This window comes from Exophiala aquamarina (genome assembly GCF_000709125.1).
Source record: "Exophiala aquamarina CBS 119918 chromosome Unknown aczIA-supercont1.2, whole genome shotgun sequence".
In the NCBI taxonomy this organism is placed as follows: domain Eukaryota; kingdom Fungi; phylum Ascomycota; class Eurotiomycetes; order Chaetothyriales; family Herpotrichiellaceae; genus Exophiala; species Exophiala aquamarina.
The window spans coordinates 2,798,932-2,816,854 of record NW_013550586.1 but is presented as its reverse complement, the minus strand read 5'-3'; the positions used below and the strand labels follow the sequence as shown (position 1 = coordinate 2,816,854).

The window sequence follows — 17,923 nt, the reverse complement described above, 5'->3', positions numbered from 1 at the left end:
CACGATTGAAAATGTTCGGTGCAAACTCAGATAGAGATGACTTGTGGCACTCATGAAAAGCTCTAACACCGGCACTTAGATTCACTGCATCAGGGCAAATGCACCTTCGTAGACCAACATCAATCAGTCCAACGAGGGTCTCCTCACCCATGAAGAAAAAGCCTTGTGTGATTGTCTGTGTGGAAATGTTTGTTGCTAAGGCTTCATTTGAGTTGAAGAGGCAACATGACGTTCGCTCGGATTTTCGAAGCTCGTCCTTACCGCCACCAAGATTTTTATGCTTCACTTTACGGGGTCCGGTGAAATGGCCAACAGGGTCCTCACATGATGGGAGATTGGTCTGGGCATTAGCTGATTCACCTGATGCCTCTGCAATCAGCGTTGACGCGTGGCTCAACGCGCAGTTAAGACGGACGGATGTTAGGTGCATTAACGATACACCAAATGGGCACCCAAATGTGGAATCGTCATGGTAATCCAAACACTGTTGACAAATCAGCAACAAAGCATGAAGTCACCCGACTGCCCTACACGCATTTCGAAATCGATGATGGATGACCTGTGGTCAAGGAAGCCGTCACCTGGGGTCACAGAGACCTGGCATGCCTCGTAACCCAGCTCTGCCCATAGCTGGATACCCGTCAGAACCGGGTAAATAATATCAACAGCCAACTTACCTCAGCTCTTCCGACATAGTTCACAATTACCTCAGCAGCAGGTTTGCCACAGCTTTCAACGTAGCATATTTCCTTATGAAAGTCAAGACGAAGTGATAGAGTGAAACTTTGAGCTTTAGGGATCCAAAGGAAAGGGGACAGAGAGGGCCCACTGCAGTCTGCGATCTGAGGAGAGCTTGCGGCACATGATACCGTGGCATTGGCTTCGACGTGCAGGATGCACTGCGACTTCCGATGTAGGAGAATGCTGTCATATAGCTGCATATTACAGCTGATCATCATTGGAATTCACGAAGCGGAAAGGCTCAAAGTGATGGCAATTCAGTACAGAGTACCCATGCTTTGCTCCGCAAATTGCACTAGGTAAATCTGTCGAAGTGCAAAACTTTTTATAGGAATTGAAAAGACGGCCGAACATGGGAGGAGATGGTCGATACTGTCGTTCCTGCCGTCGAAGAATGCCAAGGAGCATGACCTCCATCACGAGTTCACAACCCACTGGCCACCATCCATGGTCTACAACTCTCCACCACAGAATGTACTAGCTACCTCGGTAGGCGTGCTCATTACAATCAAGCATCCATGGAGACCTGGTGTCCGAAGCCCAAGTCTAGCGGACTCGAAGTTCAATGCTGCGCTTTTTCACCTTCGCTCAATTTCCCCAACTCGAACGAGATGAGTGGCAATCATCTGGTCCTTTTTACCCCTAGCGGAGCGCCCCACCCCAGTTCCAAGGGCTGTATGGATCGTCAGGTAGAAGGTTGAACATCACTGTCGTTTTGTCAGACAATTGGCCCGATTGCGGGGACCTGCAGAAAAGGGAAGACTCACTCTGCCCAAAGGCACCAAATGTTTCATCCAGGTGTGCGTCAAACTGAAAATCCGAATTATCCACCTGTGTCATGCCCGAGTTCGGATAGCTCGCCTGAGGTAGGTCTTGGGAGAACTGCTGTTGAAGTGGTTCTCTCGTTGGAGACGACATGCTAACATTGGCAACGAAATGTTGAGGGGGTGGAAATGGATTGCTTTGGTCCAGCAGAAAAGGCTCGCTTCGTCGGGGGATAACAGTTCCTAGTTCATCGTTCTGGATTCGAGCAGACTGGCCTATGGATTCTGTGTTGAGAGCGACTGATTGCGGATCGAGAGCATTGTTCAGTTCGCGCTGGATCGTAGCACTCAAAAGGGGTGTAAGTAATTCGTCGAGATGCTTCGCCATCTTGCTGCTATTTCCGTGTGCTCGACTAGTTCTGATGATACGCATTACCCCAGACTTACACTCTTGCGAGCGAGGGCTGAACGGCTCTGTCGGAGGGACGATGCATAGGATGACTCCTGCTGTAAAGAAATGCATGAAAACAAAGGATAGTACAAGATGGTGTTCTAGCTCGCCCAAAGGCAAGCGAGAGATCCTCAGAGCAGCCTCGATTGCGATGTCCAGAGATCTTTCCCGGTACTCTGAACCAGATGTTGTACCACCGGTTGCGCCGTTTAGATTCAATCTATGTTCGATGAGCGGTCGGCGCAGAAATATGACGCTACTATCGTAGGTGGCCTGGAGCGTTATGGCCTGAAGCATTAAAATTCTGTCAGTTTGGTTTGTTGTGGGAGAATTCTGACTTGGAAGCATTTGGGACGCGTCCGTATCGCGGAAACCAGTGTTGTAGAATTCCATAGTGAGGAAATCGGGTATTTGACTGTGCCAGTCCGAGAGCTGATGCTCAGTTTGACGGATTGTGTCCAACAGTGAGTTGGCATCTTCTTCTGATAATGGGTTATTGAGTCTTAGAAGACGAAGGGTCGATAGAGCGTGCTTGGTAATTGAGTAGAGTCGATATTTAAGGACATGAAAAGCTAGCGTCGAGCGTGTTCCGTGTGGAGCAATATCCTCTCCTGATCGGGGCACGGGTCCATTAATGGCAGTGTCATCCATCTCGCAAAGTGGCTGAACCCGTGCGAAGGCGGCATCCAGGCCTGTTGGTCTGCCGTATATCATCGAGGAGAATGTGTCTGCTATAATAACGTGATTCCAAGTCCGTCGGCGAACTTGTAGTTCCACATCATGATCATCGAGGGGACTCTCGCAATGTAATGCAAGAGCATAGGCTGTGCTTACGGCGAGAGAGAGAATACTCCAGGCGGCATGTGCGGAACCGTTGTAGATGTAGTACGTGCCCAAGATGAGACAAACTTGAACGGTCTCGATCTGGCCATCGTCGACCAGGTCCAACATATGTATTCGAATCTCAGAAATGAAATCGGCAAGTAATGCTCTCGAATTCAAACCCTCCGATTCTAAACGTTGATGCCCATGCCAGGAAGAATCGTGCAGGACACATTTGAGGCCCATGGCAGCAACAGTAATGGCAACCACCACGATAGGCAGGTCTTGCCTGGTCCATTGGTGCTTGCGAAGGACAGACTCGACCCGAGCGACAAAGCTGGGCTCATGGAACAAGAAGATGAACCATTGTACCCGGTCAAAGTAGGCTTGGATCAGAGACCGCATGATGGGTAGGGGAGGCATTTGCATCCCCCTGAGACCCCATGCTGAACCAATTTCTCGGATATCTCCCGCGTCGCCAGGAATTGTCGAGCTCAGATCTGGTGACTCGAGATCATGGTCCCTGGCGACATTTCTGGCGAAATTAATAACTGAACTGTTTGCGCCAAACTGTTGCTGCTCTGTCGGACTAGAAGCAGGTATCAGATCATCCGTTGCTCGTCTTTCCGATTGCTTGGACCTGTTAAAATCAAGCTCAGAAGGGTTTTTGCTAGGTTCCGGGGGGAACGTGACGACGATTTCTCGAGGCGGCGCATCCTGGCTTGCCTTTCGTTTGCCCAACACCTGCCGAGGCTTGCATTCTGCTGAAGCGCGCAGACATAGTGTACAAGGTCTCGTGGCATCGCATTTGAGCTTCTGTTTTCTACATCGCTCACATGCCTGCACGACTCTTCCCAGGGACGCCATAGGTGTGAGAGTATATTGATTACCTAAGGTTGTAAAAGAGGTCGAAGTAGGACAGCTTCCACCGGAGGGCAGAGCTCCGAGCATAAATGTTATTGGGCTTACCACTGGAGGGGCCAGAGGGGCGATCTGCTGCGACGTTCGTGCATCTTGGGGGATGGTCTCCACATCTGGGGAAATTGGTCATTGTGGATGATCAGGAAAACCGCGACATACCGGGGGATCTGGGATCTGGTTTGATCAATTTATGGCATCCCGAATCGACGGCTGTCCGGTCTACTTATGTCTTCGCGTATTGGCGAGATTCGAGGTTGCTATGCAAATCAGGGGCAATATGTTTTTGAATATCAGACTTGCCCCGCGGCTTGCCTCATGGAAGAATGGAACGTCTGGGCGAGGCGAGCCATTCCTGAGCTAGTCTACCCCGTAGTTACCGCAAGGACACAATAGTGATACCTACCGAAGACGCGCCATGGCCCATCAACCTCCCACGGCCTGGTGCCATGGCTCGCCATGAATTTCTCCTCAAAGCCAAGGTGAGAAAACTGTGGTGGCGGTCACGAAAATATACATCCAGTAGTACTACTATTTTAGTTCCATCCCTTCTAGTCAACGATCATGATGTTCGCCACTAGGATGAATATCAAAGCTTGCTCGTTTCTGGATGTTTCATAGTTATGGGGGTTGCAGTTCAACCCAAGAATTGCAAGATCTATTGCATGGATTTATGATTGAAGCTGTGGACAGGTGCAGAGAACGATAGAGAGGTACGATGTTTTCATTGCATTCATTTGCAGCGGCGGTTGAGAAATCTTTCAGTACCTCAACAACATGTCGGTACTTCTCACTCAGTGTCTGCTGATCCACTCTACTCGGTAAGAGTTAGGCAGGTAAGGATGGTAGAAGCCACTATCAATTCCCCCCAATATGACTCAAATCACGTTGGTATTGTTTTGCAGTCCATCTCATGAACAAGGTGAGAATGAGGACGAGTAGGAGCCTGTCAGGTACACGTGTAAGTTGCTTTGCCATGAGTTGTAAACTGTAATCGAATCCATCGGATCGGAAATTCTAAACTCCGCCAAATCACCGCATTTTTTCCACCTGCGACCCGCTTCAACCACCACCGTCTATCAGCTTCGCGAGTTCTCTTCACATGCATTCTCTAGCTTCCTACGAATTCTCGATGTTGGGAATCTGCCTACCCACCAACCGCGTCATTTATTGACTCATACAAAGGGGCAGCCTTGCGCTGCTCGATGATGTAGAAGCGCTCAAGCACGACCAATACGCCTCCATCCATGACCTTGAGAATGCGTCACAGTTCAGTTGCATGCGTGCTTCGAGCACAAGCGGCGAGTGCTCGTCACACCCCAGCTTCCCTCAGCACGGGCATCGCATGCAGACGCCTCTTTAATACAAGCAGTAATCGGTCGACAGACGGCGTCTACAAAGCACTTACGGAAATGAGGATCCGCACACCATGGATAGAGGCACTGAGAGAAGCACAGAATCATTCGGGGACCGCCACCCTACCACCACCTCCCAAACCAGATTTGACGCCAAAGAGAATGTCAGATAGCTATGTCAGCCTCGTGCTCCCACTGGCTGTTAGTATACCCAGTGGACATCTTTTCGTTTCATCTCCCCCTTCCCCCACAAAAACGTAGTGAACTTGAGTTGATCTGTTGTTTGCGTTTTCACAGCAAGATAAGTGGCTTCTTGATACCTACGCCAACACCACGGGCCAAATCCGCACGGGGACGCTTCTGATGGACCTCGATGCCTTGGCTGGCGTTGTTGCCTACAAGCATACCGGCGAAGGCGTCAGCACGGTGACGGCCGCGGTGGATCGGATCACCTTACAAAACCCCATCCGAGAGATCTGCGACCTCGAGCTGAGCGGGCAGGCCACATTTGCAACCGGCAGGAGTAGCATGGAGATCACTCTGCAGATCGCGAAAGCGCCGATAGGGGACGAAAAGATATTGCCAGAGCATGTCTTCATGACCTGTGCCTTTACGATGGTCGCCCTCGATCCCCAGACCAAGAGACCAGTCAACATCGCGCCCCTCGAGGTCACCACACCGGCGGAGAAGGCTCTGTTCGCGAAGGGTGCCGAGAACTACAAAAACAAGAAGGCTCTGAAATCCTCCCACATCCTGCAAAAAGCCCCCGACGCCGAAGAATCCATCGAGATCCATAAAATGTGGACGGACTCTCTCGCCTACGCGGACTCCAAGAACCCCAAACATCAGCCCAAGAACGTGCAGAACATGAGCAAGACCACCATCCACAGCACCCAGATAATGCAGCCGCAGTATAGGAACCGCCATAATTTTATGATCTTCGGCGGCTACCTCCTAAAACAAACCTTCGAGATAGCATTCACCTGCGCTGCTGCATTCTCTCACACACGACCACGCTTCATGAACCTAGACCCCAGCACGTTTGAGGAGCCCGTCCCTGTCGGCTCGGTGCTGTACATCTCTGCGAACGTGTCCTACACAGAGCCAGACCCCAGCGGGGGCACGCGGATCCAGGTCATGGTACGGACGCATGTGCGGCCCGTGGAGCACCAAGACCAGGAGAGGAAGTCTACGGGCACCTTTTTCTACACGTTCCTGTCGCCGGACAACGTCAGTGTGCTGCCCCAGAGCTATAGTGAATTTATGAGGTGGGTCGCAGGTAAGAGACGGGCAGAGAACCTCGCCGCTACGCTCAAGGACGATCAGAATACGGTGCTTGCTAGTATGCACGCTGAGAATGTGACGGAATAAGACTGTTTGGAGCACTTTGGTGCACACTAGAAATATCCACTCTGGCACGAAGAGCCATTTTCGTGTCAGTCGTGTGAAGTTAGGGATTTCTCCGATGCCAGTGGCGCTAGCTACGGGACAAGGGAAGGCTTTGATGAGGACAGACCGCCGTCAAGGCGATGTAAGCCACGCTCAATCTAGACTTCTCAGGATCGACACCGCGGCAACAGGCAGGACTTCACGGCCATGAGCTGGCTGAATGCTCACTTCTTGGCCCATATGCCACCGTTCAAAGCACTTGTCAACCACGGTCTCCACCCGCGTGACCTTGAACCCAAAGCTACGAAGTCATCTCAAGTTGCCAGCCGTCGTCTAAGATTCAATCCAATACTCAGATAGATGTTTATCAAGCTAGGCTCGCAACTTTAGCACAGAGGGTCATATCCACGGTTAGGATACTCAGGCCGCGAACGTCTTAGGGAGATTTGGAAGTCCGGGGACAGATCGGTGGAGAGATAAATCGTAGGGCGACCATATGTCGTGAACGATTGGATATATGAGGGGTTCAATATCGTTGTACAAGCCTCGGGGAATTCAATTTCTGTTCTCGGGGAGGAGCGCAATCTTAATCATCCTGACGTCGACTCCTCCGCCGTCGTGCTTTTTCCGGATCTCGACTTTCTCGATGGCTTCGTCTTCTACGCCTCTCCCTATCCTCATCCGACTCAGGGAGTCCATCTGGATTGAGCCTTCCACTTCGTCTCGCACCAAACGGAGGTGGGGCCTGAGATGGTGGTCTAACAGGAGGAGCACCGTCGAATTGTTCAACCCGGTGACTTCTTCTCTTCTCCCTCACCGATGGTCGCAGATCCATCACGTAGTCATAGACTCGGGGACTTCGTTTTAAGAGCGTCAACTCTAAATCAGACAATGTTGCCTCAGGCATTCTGTCCTGCCCACCGCTTTTCCTCGCATTGTGATCAGTCCAGACCACCGCCACGTGGTCGGCATTACCGCCTTGACTCGGTGGAACCATCTCCGTTTGGAAAGTCCACTCCTTCAATGCTGGTGGGTCGTATGTGCCTCGATCCTGTGGCCCCGGCCCCTGCATACCTAGTCTAGCCCGCACGCTGGCATGAATATACTCATTCGTGTGTTTCAGCCTCTTAGACATTGGCCGACCGGTTCGCGGATCCGTGCGGTAGTAATTCCCTGGAGTTCTTATCTTACTGCCCGTCAGGCCATAGAAGCCCTTTAACGAGTTATAGAGCTCGCCGAAAGCCCATGACCGTGTTTTCTGGCCAGTCAGCTTGTAATAGTGTCGATTGTCCTCCCAAAGTCCGTCCACGAAATTTGGGCGGAAATCCAGATGTGGCTCTAGCTTGCTCATCATCCATGCGAGAGTAATGTTTGCGAGGTCCTGGTCATCGTACCCGCCTCCAACATTGCTGTGCACCCCAGGGAACCAACATTGGACCAAATTGGTGCGATCATTATCACGCTTCTCCCACAGTGCAGGCGAGAAAGGTGCCCTCCGTTCATCCAGGGCGAGGGCCTGGAAGGCATTTTCAACACAGGGGTGCAGACGGGTGTCATAAAATTCGTATTCATGGGTCCCTCGAGCCCCAAGGAGGGAGTCGAAAAATCCCAACCTTGGAATTCCCAGACTACCGACCGTGTCCCAACAGCAGATGGCTTTGATGGGCACATTTATTGTCGTCAGACCTCTCCTTGCGAGTTCATCCACGTAACGCTGATCGAAAGGTCCTTTGTCTGGAAATGGGTTGTCGGGGTATCTGCTTACATAGCGGTCGTCAAAGCGATGTTCCCAATCTTCGAATATCTCATTGAAGCTCGGGAGACCGGCTCTCGTCAGTAATCCCAATGCTCCTATCATCCCACCAATACTTCTTGCTGTGAAGGCGCCTCGGCTGAATCCTATGAGAAACATCTCATCACCAGGTTTCCAGTTGATTGCAAGATAAGTGTAAGCTTCGCGCATGTTCTCCTTGAGGCCGAAGCCAGTAGCACCGCCAACAACGCGAGATGCACGGCCACCCATGGTGCCGACACCAGCCTGGTAATTGACAATCTGGGGAATGCCGTCCCGAGAGGTATCTTTAATAGCCCAGCCAATGCGTGAGACATTTGAAGGCGGTTGTTTCTGGCCGTTAACCAATCCGTTGTCAGCATCGAGCCAAGTACCGTCACAGGTGACAATGAGGCGCTTTCGAGGTCCAGCGATGGGGCGTTCGCGGGTGCCAGGCATAGGACCGAGAGTTGCGCTTAGAGGAGGAGGCTCAAGGCGCGACTGTGGACGACTGGGCGCCATACTGAGTGGTGGGGGTGGAGGAAAGACGCCAGATGCGTGAACGCTGCTTGGATAGCCTGGCGGCGCAGGTGGAGGTGCGAGCCCACTGGCCACGGAGGAACGTGGAATGGGTGGGCGTGACATGTTGACTGCCGCGTCTGTGCCTGCCTCGGGCTGCGAACTTGCGAGGCTGAAATGTGTGTATGGGTACCGGTAGCGTGAACGAGACAGAGCCGTGTCAATCGGTCAAATGGCACGGTCGCCTACGTCCGGATATGCGATTCTGTAGTGAGGTTTCCATGGACGAGGAATATGTGGACTGTGGAATGCTAGTGAGTGTTGCGAAAAGTCACGCGGCAAGATGGGTGCAGCAGTGACAGAGGAAGGAGCAGCCAGCCAAAGATTAGAGTTGGGAGGAAGGAAAAGAACGTCGAGGAGAGAGGCGCATTGCAAGAACGAGACAGCGCAGAATCACAAAGTGGTGGTGGTTGCTGCTGCTGCTGCATCTTGTGACGACGCCTAAAGGTCTTACGGGGAACAGCCCACTGGCAATGGCAGGGCAAAGTGCGTACAGTAGTGCATTGTGCAATGCTGCCCCATCCCAGCCTCCCTGCAAACTTCAGTGGCAAGGCTTGCAAGATGGCTGAGATGAGAGCGAATCGACGTCGGGTCAGCCCACTGTCATCTCCGGTTCATGCGGCATGGCTGGGCTCGCTCCCCAAGTTAGTCACCTGAGCTAGATAGACCTCGTAGCTGGTTGGTTTCTGGGCTGCGGGCGGCTGCTAATGCTAATCCAAAGCCTTGTCGCTTGCGCCGGCGGCACTTTAAGGGTTAGTTAAATGATTACGTAGGTTGCACCTCTTTATTTTGGCATCCTGTTGCTCTCAGGCTGGTGAAAATGGATCCAGTCAGTGGACAGTGCATAATCATCAAATGCAATATCAGTCCCCCTCTACTGATTGAAACTGAAATGTCTACAGATTCCGGTTTTGAGCGTCTTAAGCAAGAAATGCATAACAAAGTGGCCATCGTGCCTCAAGCAATAATATCTTGCGAGGCATATCCGCAACGCCACCATCAGCCTTCCACGCCCGATCCATAGTAAAACTGGTACAACACGCACTTCATCTGTCCGGAAAGTCTGCAAAATTATGGATGCTGATGTCCATTCTGTCCCGCACTGATGGGCTCTCGTCCTCCTGAGAGGCGTGCAAATCCCGACCTGAGACACCCTTTGTTTTGATAGGAGGCTTTGGGGAGCCTCCATTCGATCCCGATGCCGGCACAACGTGGCCTCTATCACTGACCATGACCCCATTTGTCGCCATCTGAATCTGATCCTGGCCGGCTATTCCTTGGACAATTGCGCGTCGTGCTTCGTCCATGACCTTGAACTTACGTGTTTGTCCCCTGATGCGTTCAACATGCTCGAAATATGCTTCATCAACGGGCGTAATGTATGAACCACAAAACACTCCAACTTCAAAATTCTGGGGAGCATTTTCGCTCTTGGCTTCTCGAGCTGCATCCACACAGGCAGCCTTGAGGTCATCTAGTGATTGATACACCACACTGTCCGCCCCGATATGCTTGGCGATCGCATCCGCTCCGGGATAGTTGTGTGCAACCAATTCGAGAGGTGATGCCAGGTCAATGCCATAGATATGCGCGTGAGTGATCGGTGGAGCGCAACTGGCGATGTGCACCTTCTTTGCCCCGGCTTCGCGCACCATGTTAACGATTTCACGGCTTGTGGTCCCTCGTACAATACTATCATCCACCAGGAGGACGTTTCGGTCTTTAAACTCCATGGCCATCGCATTGAGCTTGCGTCGGACACCTCTTTGCCTGGCTTTTTGTTCAGGCATGATAAACGTCCTAAATACGTAGCGATTCTTGACAAAGCCGTGACAGTATTCTTTCCCAAGCACTTGAGCCACCAGTGAAGCCGAAGTGACCGATGTCTCTGGGATCGGAATAACAACATCAATGTCCTCAAGATCTTGTGGGCTGAGTGTCCGCTTGACCCGCTCAGCGAGTCTGGCGCCCATATGCTGTCGACTTCGGTGAACGCTGATACCGTCCATCACCGAGTCTGGCCGAGCAAAGTAGACGTATTCGAAGATGTCCGGTGCATACTCAATTTGCTTCTGGACTTGGCGAAAAACAGGCTCATGACCTTTCTGAACAATCACCGCCTCCCCAGGCAAAATATCGCGAGTGACTTTAAAGCCAAGCTGTTCCAGTGCAACAGACTCTGAGGCCACCATATAGTCTTTGCCAGGCCCATCGAGAGAATATCTAGACCCCAGCACCAAGGGACGAATTCCAAAAGAGTCTCTGAATGCAATGATGCCATAGCCAGCGATCATTGCGGTGCACGCCCATCCACCTTTGCATCTTTCGTACATCCGGCTCAAGCTGGCAAAAACATCATCATCATTCACGCGAGCTTTTCCAGTTTCATTGAGTTCATCAGCAAATATATTGAGCATAAGCTCACTATCGCTGTCAGTATTGATATGTCTATGTGCCTCAATGTCAAGGTATTTTTTGAGTTCGGGTGCGTTGATCAGGTTGCCGTTGTGAGCGAGACATATCCCATACGGGCTGTTGACGTAGAACGGCTGCGCTTCAGCATTGGCACTGCTCCCTGCGGTCGGATATCTCAGATGTCCAACGCCCATAAATCCTGGTAGATCGACTATTCTTGAACCATCTTGGAAGACTTTTGCAGCCATACCATTCCCTTTGCACTGGTATATCCTCCCACCAGTCGCACAGGTCGCGATTCCGCAGGCATCTTGACCACGGTGCTGGAGGAGATAGAGCGCTTCATGTAGGTCAACTGCGGCGGATGTAGAAGAACTGTTGGCGAGAATGAGAGCGAGAATGCCACACATGTTGGGCGATTTAAGGACGAAAGGGAGGTAGCAAGGTCTATCAACCACCAAGTTAGTCAAGAGTGATGGCGCAATGAACTGCTATGTGGGTGCGTCCAAAAGGTGTCCGATCAGACCCGAATTTCTCAGCAAGATAGATATGTAGTCTAACATCTAATAAAATAAAATTGGCTCATCCTCGAGATTTTGCAATGGTTTAACAAATCCTTGACTCACCTAGACAGGCATACGACGGTAACCTATGATCTGGCTGGCTCAACAGAACGGTATCCGTGTACAAGAATTCTGTCCACTGTCGCAGTTTCGAAGATGCAAATTAGGGTGTGTAAATGGATGAGATGAACAAGCTCAGGGAGGGAGTTGATCAGACACTGTGAGAGTCAACGGTTCAGAAGAATGGGTAGACCACATGATGTAGTTCTTTGAGAAGAAAGGAAAGAAGTCAACCCCGGGTGGAGAGAATATTTGGCCTCCAACGCGGGCTTCTTTTGGCGGGATCCATAATCTAGAAGACTTTTGAGTGTATCTTCCGAAACCTAAGCCGTTGTCTGGCTAGAAAATGAGATGGAGGAAATTTCTAGTGTCTGCCCCACCATCACCCGCTTTCACGATGGTCGGTTCGGAAGAATATTGGTCCAGTTTGTCACTCACGTGTCATGCTGGGTCGGATCATCTATGCTCCGGTAATTGAGACAGCCCCTGACGTTTGTAGCCTCGTTGTCAGGGACTTGTTCAACAATGAAAGTCTTTTATCTAGCTTATGGAGGTGAAACTCTATGAAATTACGGCCTAATGCCACTAAGGTCCTATAAGTACTTCTAATGGTCCTTCCTCAATTCTATGGGTTCGGGAATATCACCACGGACGCCAACATTGTGCTGTAATACAGGTGAACATTTACACCTGGTAAGGCCCAGCATTTCCATCTCAGCCGCGCGCTATCGGGAATGTAAAAAGGAACGACATGTGTGTTGTAAGACTGCATCCAGCAATAAGCCAGGAAATTTTATCTCCCAGCTGGTCAGCCTTATCAGGGACTGTCCATCTCTGTTGTGATCTGTTCTATACTGATCGGAAAGCATCGTGGCGGAAGTCGCTTTGTGTTATTGCAGGGGTAAGGAACAGAACAACAGCTACAACTACAATGGAGAGTTGCAAGCAGATTCAAGTTTGATATCAATTGCACTATGTGGTGCTATCGCGCAACGATACTTTGTTCCAGCTGTCTTTGACCTTAGAGCCTAGATTCCTCAGTTGTGCTCTCTCTTCTCTCAGACTCCTCAATCATTATCTCCCTTAACAGATTGACTTGCTACCTCCATGTCTCTTTTTTTTCTCATTGTAAAAGCCCCAAATCCCTGACTATCCTTCATATTACCCTGCTGTTAGTTAGCACGCACCTGATCTTTAACAACCCTGTTGTTCCCTCTCACAAGCTTGGACAATATCAACGATCCTCTGTCCTGATCCACTGTCTCCCCTGTATCCCACTTTCCCTCAAGGCTCCTGTGCACTTCGCGCTACCTCCAAAACGTTTTTCACCATGGATTCCTATCTATTCCGAATCACAGATACAGAGATGCAGGATTCTACTGCGGCTGAAATCCCGCCATCTCAGCCTATTGATCCCTCACAAGTTTTCACACAGCCCGGCTGGAGCGTCCAACTCACAGACGGTTCTTACATGTACATCAAATCGTGGAGAACAGACGGTTATGATAGGACTTGGATCACAGGTTACAAGCTGGTCATCCCAAGCGCCGAGGATCATTGTGTTCGCCTTCAGGCCAAAGAACTGTTGTGGGTTATGCACCCCAATGTTCAAGGAAACCTAATCACAGAAGTACAACGACTAGCCTCGGATGCGATTCGGAACTGTCGAATCATCTTCACAAATCAAAAGTACGAGGACTTGAACTGCCACATGGATGCTGGAAGTTCGCTCGAGCCATTGTACTTCTGCAGATGGAAACGCGGTCTCCCGTTGCTGGCTCAGATGTGTCCTAAGAATGATGGAGTAAGCAGGCACTTGACAGGCAGCCTGGAACACATCCGATCACTTGACGCTGATGATGGGTATCGCCTTCTCAAAGATGGTACTTCAATTCCTACTCGAATCTCTAATACAGAGGCTCGAAACAATTGGCGAGGCACCGGCCAGACGGCTCTAGGAGGAAGTCACAAGGAGCACATATATGAAGATCTCCACGTTCAGCAATACACTATGGCTGATGCTTTCTGCGGTGCTGGTGGCGCCTCACAAGGAGCACTTGACGCGACCTTACGAGTAACTTGGGCTTTTGATATGAACTCGGACGCTATGGCAACATATAGGGGACGATTTGTGCCGCGTTCGGGAACCGAATGTTATCTGGAAGAGTGTTATTCCTTTTTGATTCGGGTCATGAAGCATCCAAAGCGATACATGGTGGATATTTTGCATCTGAGCCCTCCATGTCAGCCTTTCTCGCCAGCAAACACTGTCCCAAATGAAGAGAAAAACGCAATAAACCATGCGACGTTCACGGCAGTTGAGGACCTAGTTAGGTATACCCGACCTCGTGTTGTCACCCTGGAAGAATCTGATGCTCTCGAATGGCCAAGTCGCCGCCTTTGGTTCAACAAGCTTCTTTCGATGTTTATGGGGCTGGGATACAGTATTAAATGGGCAGTGTGTGAGCTAAGTGACTACGGAGTTCCACAGACTCGAAAACGGCTCATCATGATCGCATCTGGGTGAGATTTGTCCTCTCCTATTTTCAAAGATATCGAGCTAATATGCATGAAGTCCTGGCGAAGTCCTTCCACCAATGCCCATGCCAACGCATGGCAGAGGATGCGGCCTTCATCTTCCTCCATCTATCAATACCGCAATATCGGGGATCCCTTTTGATTCTCTACACCACAACCCCGACACCGTACACCGTATCACAAGACATCCCATTAACCGATTCCGTCTCTCTGGAACAATAAAGTGTAGTGGAAACAGTGAGAATGTCTATCATCCAAGTGGTCGACGGCACTATACTACACGGGAGATGGCGAGCCTGCAAACATTCCCCATTGATTACGAATTCGTTGGTAAGCCAGGCTCGAAGAATCGACAGATCGGAAATGCCTACCCGCCGCTTGCGGCAAAGGAGGTATTCTCAGAGGTGGCAAAGTCCTTACAAAAGGCGGATGAAGAGGAGATGGCCGGTCATGGTGAAACCCAGTGAGGTTGTGGGTGATGATTGGGGCCCGTGGCAGAAGTCGTGTGAGATCAGATAAATATGGTCGAAATATGGCCATGGGTAGCAATGAAATCAATTGAAGAAGAAATGCCTCTTCCTCAAATACCAAAGCCTCTTTGCATTGATGCTTACATAGACCCTTACAAATATGGTATCTCACATTATCTGCATTCTAGTGGGCGTTCCCCATCAGCACAGAAGTCACAGAATGACCTCTAGAGTTGGTCAGTCGTTTCGTAGATTCAGATCCTATAGGCTATTACCATGATTGCATGGACTGGGAACGGCCATCAGCGATATGTGGCACTAGAATGTTGGTCTATCCGGTAGAATACGTTTACACTGCCGTAGTCGTCTTGGTGTGGTGCCCTCTTCTAGTATAAGAGTGACTCAGTAATACCACCAAAAGTAGCCTGTCGAGTTCCAAAAATGGTCCTGCCTTCCTTCGACTTAAAGCAATGGTGGCCCCACTCTCCAGCGTCACTTCGGCAATCGCGGTGCTCTGAGATGGGAATGCTGTGAACATACGATCACAAGGTAAGGCTGCCGATGGTGCAAAATACGGCATTATGCCTCTATAATTCACGGCCGTTGTTGGCGCCAAAAGTAACTATCGACGGAACAGGCAGACAACCTCGTGATGACGATCAATGAGTCAGTGCTACAGCCTCTGGAATGCTTTGGAATTATGAAAAAAAGGCTCCAGGAGGTCATCTTGCCTAGTAATTATCTATATAAACCAGAACGGTGACCATAGAATAGAAGAAGACAGAAATCTCAACAACGCTGACTTGCCTGTATCGATTGGCCCGTACAGTTGTACAGTCCAAATCCTCCAACAACCGTACTACCTCTGGAACGCAGCTAATTGCTCGACCTTACTTTGCTCCACATTCCCGACAGTGCCCGTGAACACTAATTCTTCGGTTTTCTCCCCTCCATCATTCATCAACCTTGCTGCGAAGTCGTTTGAAGCTTGTCCTGTTGCGGTCAATAGAATCTTTCTCGCATCAAAGTTCAAGTCTCCACCCGTAGAGGATCTCCAGGCCGCATGATCATCCGGTCTTACCAGCACCGCATCTCTTTCCCAGACCTTGCGAGCATGCGGCTCTTCCGGTAAATGGACGAACCTGATTGGGATGTTGACCTCCAACGATGCCTGCGCGGACTGGAATAGTTTGATATAATCCCCCTTCTGCGAGAAATCGACCAAGGTCCATTCTGAGCCCTGGCCGAATAGATCAAATACGCTCGCCACGCCATCCTTCAGAAAGACATGCGGAACTCTTGCCCCAGGCCAGGTTGACGGGATGTAGTGCTTCTCCAGCCAGGGAGGCTCGGTAGAAGCATCTTCCTGCAAGACAATTACATCAGATTTGTACCGATATCCAAGTTCCAGTCCGTGATCCTTGTTCTCGTTATCGTGTGTCACTAAATGTTGCGCAAGCTCTTCTCGAACTGCGTTTCCTTTTTCTGTTTCTGAAGATACTGCACCCTCTGACCGACCGCTCATTTCCCAGCAAGTGACATGGACTTTCCAATGAGCACCAGATCGATCAATATTCCTCATGCCTACCGGCCTTCTTTCGTCTTCGTATGATTGTAATAGTGACCGGCCGCCATAACCCCGGACCGCTGCTGCTACTTTCCAGCCAATATCAAAGCTGTCTCCAACAGCTGTGTTCATACCGTAGCCGCCTGTCGGTCTGGTATTTACTGAGATTAGTACATTGCCGCGAACCCGTGAGAATAATGAGCATGAAAACTGGGGGATTGACGTCTAAGAAAATAAAGAGCAACTTACATGTTTTGGTGAGCAGCGTCGCCGGAGATGAACACTCGACCTCTACTCGACATATAACGGTCAGCTAGGTAGATGTTTGGTCTCCAGATACTTGTGACTAGAATCTCATCAACTTTTAAGGATTCTTTTGACGCGTCAATACCTAGTCCTTTGCTGATCTCCTTGTAAGGGTCCATTTCGGAAAGTTTAGCGTCAATCGACACGGGAACGTGCATAGTCCAAGTATCTTTCTCATCCTGAGAGATAATTACGTATCCAGTGGTGAAGAAAATATGCCAGAATTGACCTTGACGATGGAGGATATCCAAGTCACGAGACTTGAAGTGGATGAGAAACATGGCTCCTGGGCTAGGGTGGCTGTTAGCAGTGGCACTGTACAAGGAAGAGTGAGCCTTGTCCTTACACCGGCCCTCCTGTCATTGTGATTCCGATGCTCTGACGGACTTTACTACCAGCGCCATCACAGCCGATTACGTAGGATGATTTGACGGTATGTGTCTGGCCCGCTTGGTCGACAAGTGTACTAGTCACAGAATCTTCTTCTTCAATCAAACTCTGGAACTTCATCCCAAACCTGGAAGTTATTAGAGGGTCGCCTTCAATTCGCGGTTTCAGCCAGGCTTCGAAAATCGCCTGAGAGCATCTCTGATACGGTTCACGGGGCATGGAGCCATCGTTTTGTTTCTTGATCTTCTGCCGCCAATCTCGAGGCGACGGGAGGTCCTAGCAGGATCATCAACATGTCGTCAACATGCTTAGAGCCAGACTGTGTTATTTCATACCCATTTTGCAATGAACTTTCCATCGTCGGATAGTCCCGTGCTGAATAGAACATCAAAACTAAAATTGTCAGGAACTCCTTTAACGTCATCAGCTCATGTGTATTGCAAGCAGGACGTGCCTGCGAATGTCTTATATTATGCGAATACGTACCAACCTCCCTCAAACCCTCATCTACGCCGAGGCGTTTTAGGAGCTCCATACTTCGACAATTGGTGATGTCCATCTTGGGCCATTTGGTCGTGTCAAGGTTGCGCTCAACAAGCAGGCATGGAATTCCATTTCTCGAGAGCTGCAATGCTGCGATCATTCCCGCAGGGCCCCCGCCTACAACGAGAACGGATACATCGCTTGGGACAGACTGCGCATTTGAGTGAGAGATTTCCATTTTCTAGACCCTTAGCCTAGCAGCTGCGGGATCTGTATGTGCAATGGCGCGTAAATTCGATTATTATTGGAAAAGAAGGACTGTGTCGTGAATATAACATTTG

The 17,923-nt window shown here is 50.2% G+C and overlaps 7 protein-coding genes across 7 annotated transcripts; 3 read left to right on the top strand and 4 right to left on the bottom strand.

Moving 5' to 3' along the window:
- Positions 1-1,383: 1,383 nt before the first annotated feature.
- Positions 1,384-3,645, bottom strand: A1O9_02840 (uncharacterized protein; the record flags this gene model as incomplete). The annotated part of the gene is made up of 1 exon (XM_013408411.1): positions 1,384-3,645. The coding sequence occupies one exon, from the start codon at positions 3,643-3,645 to the stop codon at positions 1,384-1,386; it is 2,262 nt and encodes a 753-aa protein (XP_013263865.1).
- A 1,480-nt stretch (positions 3,646-5,125) lies between these two features.
- Positions 5,126-6,422, top strand: A1O9_02839 (uncharacterized protein; the record flags this gene model as incomplete). The annotated part of the gene is made up of 2 exons (XM_013408410.1): positions 5,126-5,215; positions 5,349-6,422. 2 exons carry the CDS (start codon positions 5,126-5,128, stop codon positions 6,420-6,422), a joined length of 1,164 nt encoding a protein of 387 aa, XP_013263864.1.
- Positions 6,423-7,026: 604 nt separating this feature from the next.
- A1O9_02838 (uncharacterized protein) lies at positions 7,027-8,733 on the bottom strand (the record flags this gene model as incomplete). Its single annotated transcript, XM_013408409.1, has 1 exon — positions 7,027-8,733. One exon carries the CDS (start codon positions 8,731-8,733, stop codon positions 7,027-7,029), a length of 1,707 nt encoding a protein of 568 aa, XP_013263863.1.
- A 1,103-nt stretch (positions 8,734-9,836) lies between these two features.
- Positions 9,837-11,615, bottom strand: A1O9_02837 (amidophosphoribosyltransferase; the record flags this gene model as incomplete). The annotated part of the gene is made up of 1 exon (XM_013408408.1): positions 9,837-11,615. The coding sequence occupies one exon, from the start codon at positions 11,613-11,615 to the stop codon at positions 9,837-9,839; it is 1,779 nt and encodes a 592-aa protein (XP_013263862.1).
- Positions 11,616-13,158: 1,543 nt separating this feature from the next.
- A1O9_02836 (uncharacterized protein) lies at positions 13,159-14,355 on the top strand (the record flags this gene model as incomplete). Its single annotated transcript, XM_013408407.1, has 1 exon — positions 13,159-14,355. One exon carries the CDS (start codon positions 13,159-13,161, stop codon positions 14,353-14,355), a length of 1,197 nt encoding a protein of 398 aa, XP_013263861.1.
- Positions 14,356-14,653: 298 nt separating this feature from the next.
- On the top strand, positions 14,654-14,833 carry A1O9_02835 (uncharacterized protein; the record flags this gene model as incomplete). The annotated part of the gene is made up of 1 exon (XM_013408406.1): positions 14,654-14,833. The coding sequence occupies one exon, from the start codon at positions 14,654-14,656 to the stop codon at positions 14,831-14,833; it is 180 nt and encodes a 59-aa protein (XP_013263860.1).
- An 862-nt stretch (positions 14,834-15,695) lies between these two features.
- Positions 15,696-17,318, bottom strand: A1O9_02834 (uncharacterized protein; the record flags this gene model as incomplete). Its single annotated transcript, XM_013408405.1, has 3 exons — positions 15,696-16,554; positions 16,653-17,000; positions 17,056-17,318. 3 exons carry the CDS (start codon positions 17,316-17,318, stop codon positions 15,696-15,698), a joined length of 1,470 nt encoding a protein of 489 aa, XP_013263859.1.
- Positions 17,319-17,923: the final 605 nt, after the last annotated feature.